The sequence below is a fragment of the Tursiops truncatus genome, chromosome 6, assembly GCF_011762595.2.
Source record: "Tursiops truncatus isolate mTurTru1 chromosome 6, mTurTru1.mat.Y, whole genome shotgun sequence".
Taxonomy (NCBI): Eukaryota; Metazoa; Chordata; class Mammalia; order Artiodactyla; family Delphinidae; genus Tursiops; species Tursiops truncatus.
In genome coordinates, this window is record NC_047039.1 from 108393619 (window position 1) to 108405040 (window position 11422).

The following is an 11422-nucleotide window of genomic DNA, read 5'->3' on the forward strand; positions in this document are numbered from 1 at the left end:
GCCCCTCCCCCACGATACTCTTTATTCTGCGCTGTGTTTAGAACTGGGGTAAACTTAACTCTGTTCTCTTCTAGAATGTATCCCGGGGAAAGCAAGGTCGTTACTGCTGATTGCGACACGTAGCATCTCTGAGGGTCTCTCTTGTGCACTGATGGGTGTGAGATCCCGGTAGATGATATTTTAGACCCGGTAGTGAAAAACGACACAGCAGAGGAAGGCCTTGATGGCCCTGCCGTGTCCGGGACCTTCACATTCAGAAACTCATTTGCATTCTGCCTGATCCCTATGTATTTTACCATACTGTGTCCTCTCTTTAGTTGGAATGTCTTTGGCCAAAAATAATGACAAGTTCTGACCTGACTTGCTAATGCCCAGGGATGAGAGGACGTAAGAAAATAAAGCTTACAGATGAGGGCAATGACGCTCCGCTCAGAGCTTGGTCATCCAGTTTCCGGCCGCACTGTGGCCAAAATGACACTCAGGGAGGCCCCAGCTGGACGTCAGTATGCTGTCCACCTCCTCACTCAGCTCTGAGTTGCCCCTGGGAATTTCAGCCATTCCTAACCACGAGAGGGCTTGGCTGTGTCCCTCGCTCCCCCAAGTCTAGGCTCCAAGCAGAAACACTGCCAGTCTCTCACCGGGCCATTTCCTTGGTCTCTTGCCGCGCGGTTGCCATCTTGATCATGTCCCTCAGGAGGGGCATTCCACCTTCTTTGATCAGCAGGGGGCAGTACTTGTCCGCTATGGATAGGGACAGACAGCAGGTGATGAGGGTGGGATTTCTATCAGCCTGTTGCTCAGAAACCCACCCTTGCTGCAAGAACTGCCCTCCCAGAAGGCGGGATGAAGACTCGGCCCTGAGTGAGGGCACTGCTGCAACCGGCCAGGAGCCATGTTTGCCCAGCCCTGGGGCCCAAGTTCTGAGGCCACCTGGGGGAAGCAAGGGGTGAACCCCTTGGAAAAGGCTCTTCCCTTCTTTGCCTCACTGTGGCATTTCCCCCCGCCAAATGTCACCCAAACCAGCACCTTCTACTCTGAGAAGTTTTTGTAAAAATAGAGCTTCCTAAGCACTGCCCTTGGCTATCCTGATTCAACAGATCCAGGAACCTGTTTATTTGTACTTTTAACAAAATATTTCCAGCCAGGATGGAACCACCAGGGCTACCTATTGGGTGGCTTCATGGCTCACTCCAACAGAGAACATTCTAGGGCTCGGTATCCAGGGCTATACGCTCCACGGAGAACACGGGCATGTCAATGGCCCTCCAGCAGCTCTATGTCGTAGGAGCTATTTTTATCATCTCCATTTAATGATGAAAGAGCTGAGTTTCAGAGAGATGAAGTAATCCACTCAAAGTCACTCTAGAGGCTTGTCTGAGGGAGTCCGGGCTCAGGGCTCGTCCTCTGTGCTACACTGCCTCTTTGAGGTAAGGTGCTACTTTTTAGTAAGACTAACCTCAAGGAATAATAGAAAATTGGCAAATGCTTACTGAACAGCTGGGATGTGCCAAAGCACTCTTCCAAACACTTTACATGTCTTACTTCATAGCAATCCTATGCGGAAAGTACTATTACTACCCCATTTTAAAGATGAGGCAAATGAGGCATGGAGAGGTTGAGAAACCTGCTCAAAGTAACACAGGCAGTCTTCCCCCAAGGCCTGCACTCTTATTCACGCTGCCAGTAGCAGGACTGAGCAGTGTCCAGGCACCAGGGCTCAGCACTTTCTGCTGGTTCTCTTTTCACATCAACCTTATGAGGTAAGTGTTATTATCCCCATTTTACAGAGGAGAAAACTGAGGCCCAGAGAGGTTAAATAACCTGCATGAGATCACATAACCAGTAAAGGAGAGAACTAGGGGTCAAACCTGGTCTGCAATCAAAGTCTCTTGGTGCTGCACCCTCTTTTTCCTCTCCCCCAAAGCCACTGAGCAGCGGACAGTTCAGGCTCTTCTAAGAGGGGGTGGGAGTCTCTCCGAGGAAATGAGTGAGACCTGTTTTCAAGTTCTCTCCTGTTCTCTCGGACGTCTGTTTCCTCGGGGGTTAGTTCTTGGTTTGGGTTGGTCTTACCCTGCCTTACAGAAGGCATGGAGATTTTTGACTATTCACTTGTATGGAAGCAGGAAACATTAAGAAAGCTGTCTGGGATCTCTGGATGGGCCGGCTCATCTGCCAGGCCTGCTTCTGCCCATGAGGCAGGGGCCAGCCATTATGCTGGGTGTCCCACCAATGCCAGAAAGTGGAGGGCTGGGTGCTGAGACGCAGACACTGACACCAGCTCTCATAGTACTTCCACCCGGATTATCACCTCCCTGAGGGCAAGTCTGCTTTCAGCCGATGAGTGAACAAAGGGTTAGTGGGTACTCACGGTAGACAGACACCAGGTTGTACAGGGCCCAGGTGGCCCAATGCTGGCTGACAGGTGAGATGCCCTGGGGAAGGAGGCGAAGAATTGGCTCAAATGACCTATAGGAAGAAAAATCAAGGTCACTTTTTTTTTTTTTTTTGCCACTCCGTGCGGCTTGAGGGATCTCGGTTTCCTGACCAGGGAATGAAGCCAGGACATGGCAGTGAAAGCCTGGAATCCTAACCACTAGGCCACCAGGGAACTCCCTCAAGGTCACTTTTGATGCCGGGCATTGTGGGGGGAGGTGCATTGTCTCTTGTTGGGGGTTTGTCCTCACTGAAGGGTCCCGTGGACAAATGATGAGCAGGCCAGTAGGATGGAGGGGACGGGGGGCACCCGGCCCTTCAGGCTCCACAAAGAGAGCGCCCTGGTGAGAGAGGTCATGAGCACCCTGGGAGGTGGGGGACAAAGGACCCTGGGAAGCAGAAGAGATTGACTGCACTTCCCATAATGGCCTTCTACTACGCATCATCTGGAGTCATGGTCCAAAAGCCTGAAAAATGTATGTGCAACCTCCACCCCCTCCCCGGGCCAGCGATTCCACTTCAGCTCTCCTCTGAAATGACAGTAATTGGAGTGTCGGCAAAGCCACGAGCATGAGCCTGTTCCTCCCAACACGGGTTTTCAACTTCAATGTCCATCAATACAAGATGGCCCAGGTGCACACAGAAAGTGACTCAGTCATAAAACGATGAGGGAGACGCATAGCTGCGGCTGGAAATTCACACACGAGATAGTAAGACTTGATGCCAGCTGGACTGGAGGTAATTAAATCTGTGCATAGAAAACTGCTGGAAAGGGAGACGCCAGAATGTTAGCGGGGAGATGCTCTTTTAGGGAATGAATGGTTTCCGTTTTGTTTCCTGCTGCGTGTCTGTATTTTCTCCTTTTTTTTTTTTCACAACTGGATAGGTATCAAATGTTTGTAAACGACAGGCTTTGGGTACACACAGGTGTCGACGTGAGGAAACAGGCACCAAACTGGAGAGGTGAGATGTGCGCGTTTACATGCTGTGCTCTACGTGGACTACACCTCGGTTAGTAACACCTGACACAGGACTAGGAGGAGGGCAAGTAGCTCGCACCAGACCTTGTTGGGAAGGAGCATCCTGTCCTAGCACTTACCCCACGTCCACGTCCCACGCCTCCCCACTCCGCACCTGTAATTGATATTTCTCCGTGAGTTGATGTCCCAGCTCTGGATGGCTGCCCACATGCGCTCCTCTACCTCCTCCCGCTGGGGTTCACAGATGCCCCAGGCCTCAGGGCCATCAAACATGATGTGGGAGAGGACGCCACAGGCATTGTAGGAAACCTCAATCCCATCAGCCTTGCTCTCCAGCAGGTTGCTGCCAAGAAGAGAGAAGAATGGAGTCCTGATCCCCAAGTCCCTCTTCAGATACCAGCTGCTGGACCCCAACTAAAAGACCAGATACCAGAGGTACTATTGATTTCTTTATCACTTATCATTTGTACCCAGATGACTTCTAAAGGGTATATAAGGTCGCTTAAGGTAAGATACAGCTACAACAGGACCATTTATGGAGGGTTGAAAGAATAAGAAACTGCATCATAGAGTGAAGGCGGCATTCCTAACAGAAATCTAGGCTAACAGCAGTTACTGGAACTGAGCACTGACTAGAGCTCTGAGCATCCTGGCAGCCAAGGCAAAAAGGAAAAGAAGAGAAGTACCAACCTGAAGACACTGATGAATTGGGAAGTCATTAGCTGGGGCCGTAGCTCCTTCACCTCTGCCACATTCCCCAAGAGTCCTAGCATATTCCGATGCAGCTCCTGCTTCTCTGGGAACTCCTGGCAAAATGAGAGCCATTGGGGGTCATATCAATGAGTACTTAATTAGTGTCTGATACTGGTAACCTAGAAGCTTTATGAGCATCTGTCTGGCCATTTCAACTAGATAGACAAAGCGGGGGTGGGGGGGGCGGGTGCAATCTGCTGCTCTCCTACCTTCCGGTACACCTAGGACAGTGCTGGGTACACACTACAAGGGATTGAAGTGGTAGAGCTCCCTGCCACAAAATCAAAGGCTGAGTGGAGATCTGACCTATAAAACTATGAATGGGACAAACATGATTCTATTTACCAAAGCTCAAAATATTAGTCTAAGGGAATCCTTTTGGAAACTAGAGCAAGACAATCAAGAATGAGTTTTAGGATGAAGAGACCATCCTACTGGACAGAATTCTGTCTGGCTGATACCTCAGTGGACCCCAGCCAGACCTGGAGAGTCTGAGAAATCGTGCTGAGAAGGACGGGTCTGAGTTCTCCCTTGGAGGGAGGGCTCTAAGGGGGCGCCCAGCCAGGTCGTCTGGGTCAGGGAAGACCTCTGGAGCTCCTTCCTGTTGGCAGCAAATCCTGGGCTGGCGGGCCTGTGAGTTGACCCCCACTGCCCGTCCATGGGAACCATGGGGAGAGGGGTTGCTGGGGGACATGGGGACAGAAGAGCGGCCAGGTGGGAGTAAGGAGGCTTCTGGAGAGGGCGCTACCTTCAGGCAGTCCAGGAAGAGCTTCATGCCGTTGAAGTTAAGGAACATCTCGCAGTTGTCGGGGGTCTCATCCGTGATGTTCCACAGGGCGCTCCAGGAGAACTCCATCACCTGGTCGCACTGCAGCGGGGAGATGGCTCAGCACAGGTTCACCTGGATGGGCCCCCAGGCTCCTGGCACCCGGTGACAGGGTCCCCTGACACAATGTGGACACCCCCCCAGGGGCAAGCCAGTCCCTTCTCAGGCTAGGGGAGGGGCAGGGTGGCTCCATGAAGACTCAACTTACTATCTTGTCCAGCAGCTTCTTCTGAATCAGCTTCAGCATGGTCTGTGGGCAGAGAAGAGAACTTGCCAGGGGGGCCAGGGCTTCAAGAGCTACCATGTCCCCCAAGAACCAAGAGGGAGGGAAGAGTTAGCAATTCTATTCCTGTTAATACATCCCGACGAGACCAAATCTGCCTCTCTGTTTGGGAGGCTGTTGGGAGAAGTACCACCCACGGACCTGATACTTGGCATCAGGACGCCTGGGTGCTAGTCCTGGCTCGAGGCTGACCCCACGTGGCTGTGGGCACGGCCCTCCTCCTCTGTGGGTTTCAGCCTCCCCAGTGATAACTGAAAGGAGGAGACTAGATGTGCCTTCCTTTCTTCAGCAAATATTTATTAACTCCCCACTGTGCACCAGGCCCTGTGCTAGGAAGTGCCAGGGACGGGATGATGGAAGGAACAAGCACGGCGTCTCTCCCTACGGAGCTCACAGCCAGTGGGGAGGCTGATGTTAAACAGATAGGCCCTCAGATATTTATTTAATCCCAGTTGGGAAGACATAAGAGGGGCACTTGGTCTGAGGAGGCAGGAGTGACTTGTACAGTGGGACCCAACAGGAGAGTGGAGGGGCTGGGAGAGGATGACAGAGTGTTCTCTAGGTAGAGGAAATCTACGGGTCATCAGCAAATTTCACCGTTAGGAAATTCTTCCTTTGGAAGTAGCTGTTTTTTTTTGGGGGGGGGGGTGGGTGTTCCACGTGGCACATGGGATCTTAGCTCCCCAGACCAGGGATCGAACCCGCAGCCCCTGTATTGGAAGCTCAGAGTCTTAACCACTGGACCGCCAGGGAAGTCCCAGGAAATTCTTCCTTTGGTCCGGCCCAAATCCTCCCTTTGGGCAGTGGGGCTGTGGAGGAGGGAGGGAGACGCAGCCCCCGCCGCGCGCGCACGCACCACGACAAAGCCCATCTTGCCCACGGCCTCCTTGTGGTCGTTGTCCACCTGGCAGACCAGGGCGTTGCACAGGTGCACGGCGATGCGCTGGATCGACTCGTCCTGCCGCGTGGGGTTGAGGATGCTGAGCAAGAGCTCGTTGACTCGGCGGTACTGGAACTCCAGCTCCTCAGGGATGCTGAAGTTGCAGAGGGTCAGGCAGCAGTTCCGCTGGACCTGGGCGGGGCCAGGAGACAAGCGGAGCACAGTCAGGGTCAGCCTTGGGAGCTGGACTTGAGGGGCTCCCTAGAGGTGTGAGATCATCCAGAGCTGTGGTGGTCCACGAAGGCTGCCTGGAAGAGGAGACTACGAGGCTTTTTTTTTTTTTAATATTTTTTAAAAACGTGAACTGTAATATACAGAAGAGTGCATAAAACACAAATGTATAGTTTTGCAAATAATTATAAAGCAAACAAGCTTTTCAACAACCATGTAAACACCATTTGGGTCAAGAAACAACATTGCCAGCACCCAAAAGTCCCCATATGTCCCTTCCTGGTCATAAGCCCCTCTCCCCACGAGAGAGCCCCATCCCTGCCTTTCACTTGAAAGATTCTCTAGCATCTTGTGGCTTTTTGTTCAACCACAGGTTTGCAAGATCAACCGTCTTGTTATAAGTAGCTGAAATGCATTTTTTTTCATTTGCAGTATAGAATTCTAATTTATTTATGCAGTCCACTGCTAGCGGACGTTCGGGTAGACTTCAGTGTTTGGCTACTTCAAACAATGTCCTGTACGTGCATCCTGGTGTCCATGTGTGTGGGCTCCTCTAGGGCACCCACGCGCAGGGTGGAGTTTCTAGGTCACAAGGTGTGCACGTCTTCAGCTTTACCAGGTAACACCAGACTGTTTCCAAGGTGGCTGTACCAGTTTATACTCCCACCAGAAGCACAGAAAAGTTCCAGTCACTCCACATCCTCAATTACTCTTTGTGCTGTCTGTGGGTTTCTTTCTTTCTTTATTTTACAGTGTTCTCAGTGCATTTTCCTCATAATTTCCTTCCATGCTTTCTCAATAGATACTGGAAGTTCACCATACTTCATTACTTATATAAATTAGAGGATATCCTAATCCTCTAATTATCTTGTTAACCCTTGTTAACTCTGTCCTTTTTCTCCCCCACAATATACATATATTTCGTAATTTGAGAAAAAAAATTATTTTAAATCATAAAAGCAATACTTACTATAAAAATTTCAAAAAATACTATCTGAGTAGAAAGTTATAAAGTCCCCCACTTAATTCTTCAGAAGTAATTGCCGTTAAAAGTTTGATGCAGGACTTCCCTGGTGGCGCAGAGGTTAAGGATCCGCCTGCCAATGTAGGGGACACGGGTTCGAGCCCTGGTCCAGGAAGATCCCACATGCCGTGGAGCAACTAAGCCCGTGCGCCACGACTACGGAGCCTGTGCTCTGGAGCCCGCAAGCCACAACTGCTGAGCCCACGTGCCACAACTACTGAAGCCTGCACACCTAGAACCCGTGTCCCACAGCAAGAGAAGCCACCGCAATGAGAAGCCCACGCACCACAACGGAGAGTAGCCCCCGCTCGCCGCAACTAGAGAAAGCCTGCGCACAGCAACGAAGACCCAACGCAGCCAAAAATATTAAAAGAAAAAAAAGTTTGATGCACAACCTTCTAGATTTTTCTACCATGGAAATACAAATGTATACTTGGGGGAGGGGAGAGGCGAAAGAAGGTTTTATCCATATTGGTCCAAAACTTCTCTTCACTTATCAACATGCAGGGCCATCCATCTTTCCATGTTAGGATGTACAGATTTACCATCATATCCCATGATGTGGGCAGATCTTACGTTAATCTTTCAGGTCCAGGCCCCTATTGCTAAAACATTTTGGTTGCCTCTGACGTCTTATTTAATCAAAAAGGGAGGATGTACATGTATCTTTTTCCTCTAAAAACATTTCTAACTGTGGAATTTACGCCAAAAGATAAATGCATTCACAGTTTTGGCAGGTTCTGCAAGTTGCCCTGTGAAGAGGTTGTTCAGGTCACACCTCACCAGTGGAAAGTGCGAGTGTGTTCTTCCCCTGACCTTTGTCAACGGACATCATCAATCTCTCGAGTCAAAAAGTGATTATCGGGCTTCCCTGGTGGCACAGTGGTTGAGAATCTGCCTGCCAATGCAGGGGACATGGGTTCGGGCCCTGGTCTGGGAGGATCCCACATGCTGCGGAGCAACTAGGCCCGTGAGCCACAACTACTGAGCCTGCGCGTCTGGAGCTTGTGCTCCGCAACAAGAGAGGCCATGACAGTGAGAGGCCCGCGCACCGCGATGAAGAGTGGCCCCCGCTTGCCACAACTAGAGAAAGCCCTTGCACAGAAACGAAGACCCAACACAGCCAAAAATAACTAACTAACTAAATAAATAAATAAATTTTAAAAAGTGATTATCTTGTTACTTGAATTTCTATTTCTTTGAAAGAGTTTATGAATTTGCGAGTCTTCAGCTAGCATTCTTTTCTCGTTAAAAAAAAAAAAAAAAAGACAAGCCTTTTACCTGATTATAAAATCAATCTCAATGCAGGAAGAACTGTTGCTCTAAGGTCTGGAGTTGGCAGGCAGTGGGAAAGGGGGCCTTCTCATCCCTGCAGAGACTATATCCCCACCAGAGCCTTTCTGGAGGACAATGCAAGAACACGTACCAAATGCTTTAGAAATACACAAACCCACTGCTCCAGCCATTCTCCTTTTTAGACGTGTCTCGTGAGGAGCATCAATTACTTGTATTCAGCAAAGCCTTATTTGAAATAGCAAAACATGAAAAGCAACCTAAATGTTCAACCGTGGGGCTGACTCAGTAAGTGCAGCCCATGTATTCGGGGGAGCCCCGTCCTGCTACCCCTCGGGGATGGGGCTTGACCACTGCCTCTGAGCCCCAGCACAGAGTCAGCACCAGGGCAGCCTCTCCTTGAATGAGAACACTTCACACTATGCCGACATCAACAATTATGAAGCCGACTTGTTCAAATCAGCTGCCCCGGGGGGAGGAGAGCTGGGATTGGAACTTTCACTTTCTAGTTAGTGCATTTTCTATTACTTGAATTTGTTTTCTAAGCATTAGGTATCTCACTTTTGTAATCAGAAAAGAAACAATGCTTTTAAAATTTTGTTGTAAAATGTTTTGTTGATATGGGAGATGTTCACATTTACAAGACACTGTTGAAATGAAAATCCAGGTTATACAACAGTACACACAGAATGGTCCCATTTACTGAATCAATATGCACAGACTAAAAGCCAGAACAGTAGGTCTCCATTGTTAATCTTGGCTCTCTGTGTGCTGGGATTACGGGTTGTTGTTGTTTTTTTCTTTTATACCTGTAATTTTTCTCCAGTAAAAATTTTGATTACTTTTATAATAAAAGCAGTTATTGAAAAAAATACCCACCTCAGCAGAGTGTCACTGGGCAGGCTAAGGAGTTAGCACGAGCAAAGGCCCAGAGTCAGGAGGACAGGGCCCCTGGGGGAGGGTGGCAGCGGGCGATGGACTGGCCGGGTGGGGCCAGGTCCCAGGGCCCTGAATGCCAGGTCCCAGAGTCTGGCAGCGATGCCGCGGGAAAGGGGGGTTGGGGGGGGCGGTACAGAGCCAGGAGAGAAAGGGCGAGAGCAAGCATGGCACCGGGAGGGCTCTGCGAGCCTGCTGGCGAGGCTGGGGCACACAGGGTGAGCAGGAAGTGGGGTGTCTGGGTCAGAGCAGGCAGCGGGTGGGGGCTCACCGTCACCTCCTGGTAGGATTCCATGCCATTCAGCACCACCTGGATGACCTGCCGGCGCAGCTTGATGCTCTGCTCTGAGCGATACTCGGAATTGGTCAGGTAGAAGAGGGCAGCGCTGCCCGTCACTTGAATGTTCTTGTCATACTTGTGGCACTTGAGGGCCGTGATGACCAGCTGTATGAAGACAGAGTACGGGCCGGGGTTGGCCAGACCTGTCCAAGTTGCGCGGGGACAGGCCTGGGGCTGTGAGAGGGGCTTGGATGGTCCTCTGGGGCAGGGCTCAGCCTGATCCTGCTGCCTGAGGGCAGAAGTAGGGGTTGGGGAGCAGAAACTGGGGCAGGCCACGGTCCTGGGACGAGGCCAGTGCTGGGGCAAGTTAGGCACCGCGAGGCGGGGCTGGGGCTTGGGAGGCGGCGCGGCTGGTGTCCTGGGGAAGAGGAGGGGTGTAGAGGAGGGAGTGGTGGGAATGGACCGGAGCCCGAGGGCCCCCAGGGTCGGGACTGACCTTCAGGGCCCGCAGAAGCTGGTTGCAGCGTTCAATGCGTGCGATGTCGAAAAGCAGGTTGATGGCCCGTGAGGTGATCTCCGGCCTGTGCTCCGTGTAGGCCTCGATGGCATTCAGCACCTGTTCCTCATTTTTGTCACCACTCACCTGGAGATGGAGCATGATCAGAACATCCCAGAAGAGGCCAAGCACTGGGATGCCCGATCCCAGTGCCGCCATCTCTAGGCCCAGGGCAGACCCCTCCTTCCCTTCTCCCGGGGCACCCTGGTCCTCCCCTTCCCCTCCCCCTCTCACTTTGTAGGCCGGAATGTGCGTGAGGCGGCACAGGGAGGTCTCGAAGAGCCCAAGGAACTGCAGTGGCCTCTTCAGAGCCCGGAACGGCATGATGCTGCTCTTGGAAGGCTCGATGCTGAGGGAAGAGGGTGTTGGGGTGAGTGGCCTGGGGCCCGGGGCTGCCCTGGGTCAGCACAAACAAGGGCCTCTCCCTGGGAGGTGGCAAGGCGTTTCCTTGGGGCCCTCTGCTAGGCCCTCCGGCCTTGTCTATTTTGTTTTTGATTTTTTTTTTGGCTGTGTTGGGTCTTCGTTGCTGAGCACAGGCTTTCTCCAGTTGTGGCGAGCAGGGGTTACTCTTCGTTGCGGTGCACGGGCTTCTCACTGGGGTGGCTTCTCCTGTTGCAGAGCACGGGCTCCAGGCATGTGGGCTTCAGTAGTTGTGGCACGCGGGCTCAGTAGTTGCGGCAGGCGGGCTCAGTAATTGCGGCACGCAGGCTCAGTAGTTGTGACACCCGGGCTCAGTAGTTGTGGCACGCGGGTTCAGTAGTTGTGGCATGCAGGCTCAGTTGTAGTGGCACGCGGGCTCTAGCGCGCAGGCCCAGCAGTTGTGGCGCACGGGCTTAGTTGCTCCGCAGCACATGGGGTCTTCACGGACCAGGGTTCGAACCCGTGTCCCCTGCATTGGCAGGAGGATTCTTATCCACTGTGCCACCAGGGAAGCAGAGAAGTCCCTT

The 11422-nt window shown here is 51.8% G+C and overlaps 1 protein-coding gene across 2 annotated transcripts in view; it reads right to left on the reverse strand.

Moving 5' to 3' along the window:
- ZER1 (zyg-11 related cell cycle regulator) overlaps window positions 1-11422 on the reverse strand; it is a 30497-nt gene that overhangs the window by 3498 nt on the left and 15577 nt on the right. The window contains exons 6-15 of one of the 2 annotated variants that reach the window (XM_033858778.2): window positions 10710-10824; window positions 10416-10562; window positions 9917-10084; window positions 6132-6347; window positions 5201-5242; window positions 4915-5034; window positions 4104-4219; window positions 3568-3756; window positions 2369-2466; window positions 639-741 (exon numbers count right to left, since the gene is read on the reverse strand). In XM_033858778.2, coding sequence (XP_033714669.1) covers window positions 639-741; window positions 2369-2466; window positions 3568-3756; window positions 4104-4219; window positions 4915-5034; window positions 5201-5242; window positions 6132-6347; window positions 9917-10084; window positions 10416-10562; window positions 10710-10824 — 1314 coding nt within the window. Of the gene's footprint in view, window positions 1-638; window positions 742-2368; window positions 2467-3567; window positions 3757-4103; window positions 4220-4914; window positions 5035-5200; window positions 5243-6131; window positions 6348-9910; window positions 10085-10415; window positions 10563-10709; window positions 10825-11422 lie in introns of both variants that reach the window. The other variant, XM_033858777.2, reaches the window with a different exon arrangement.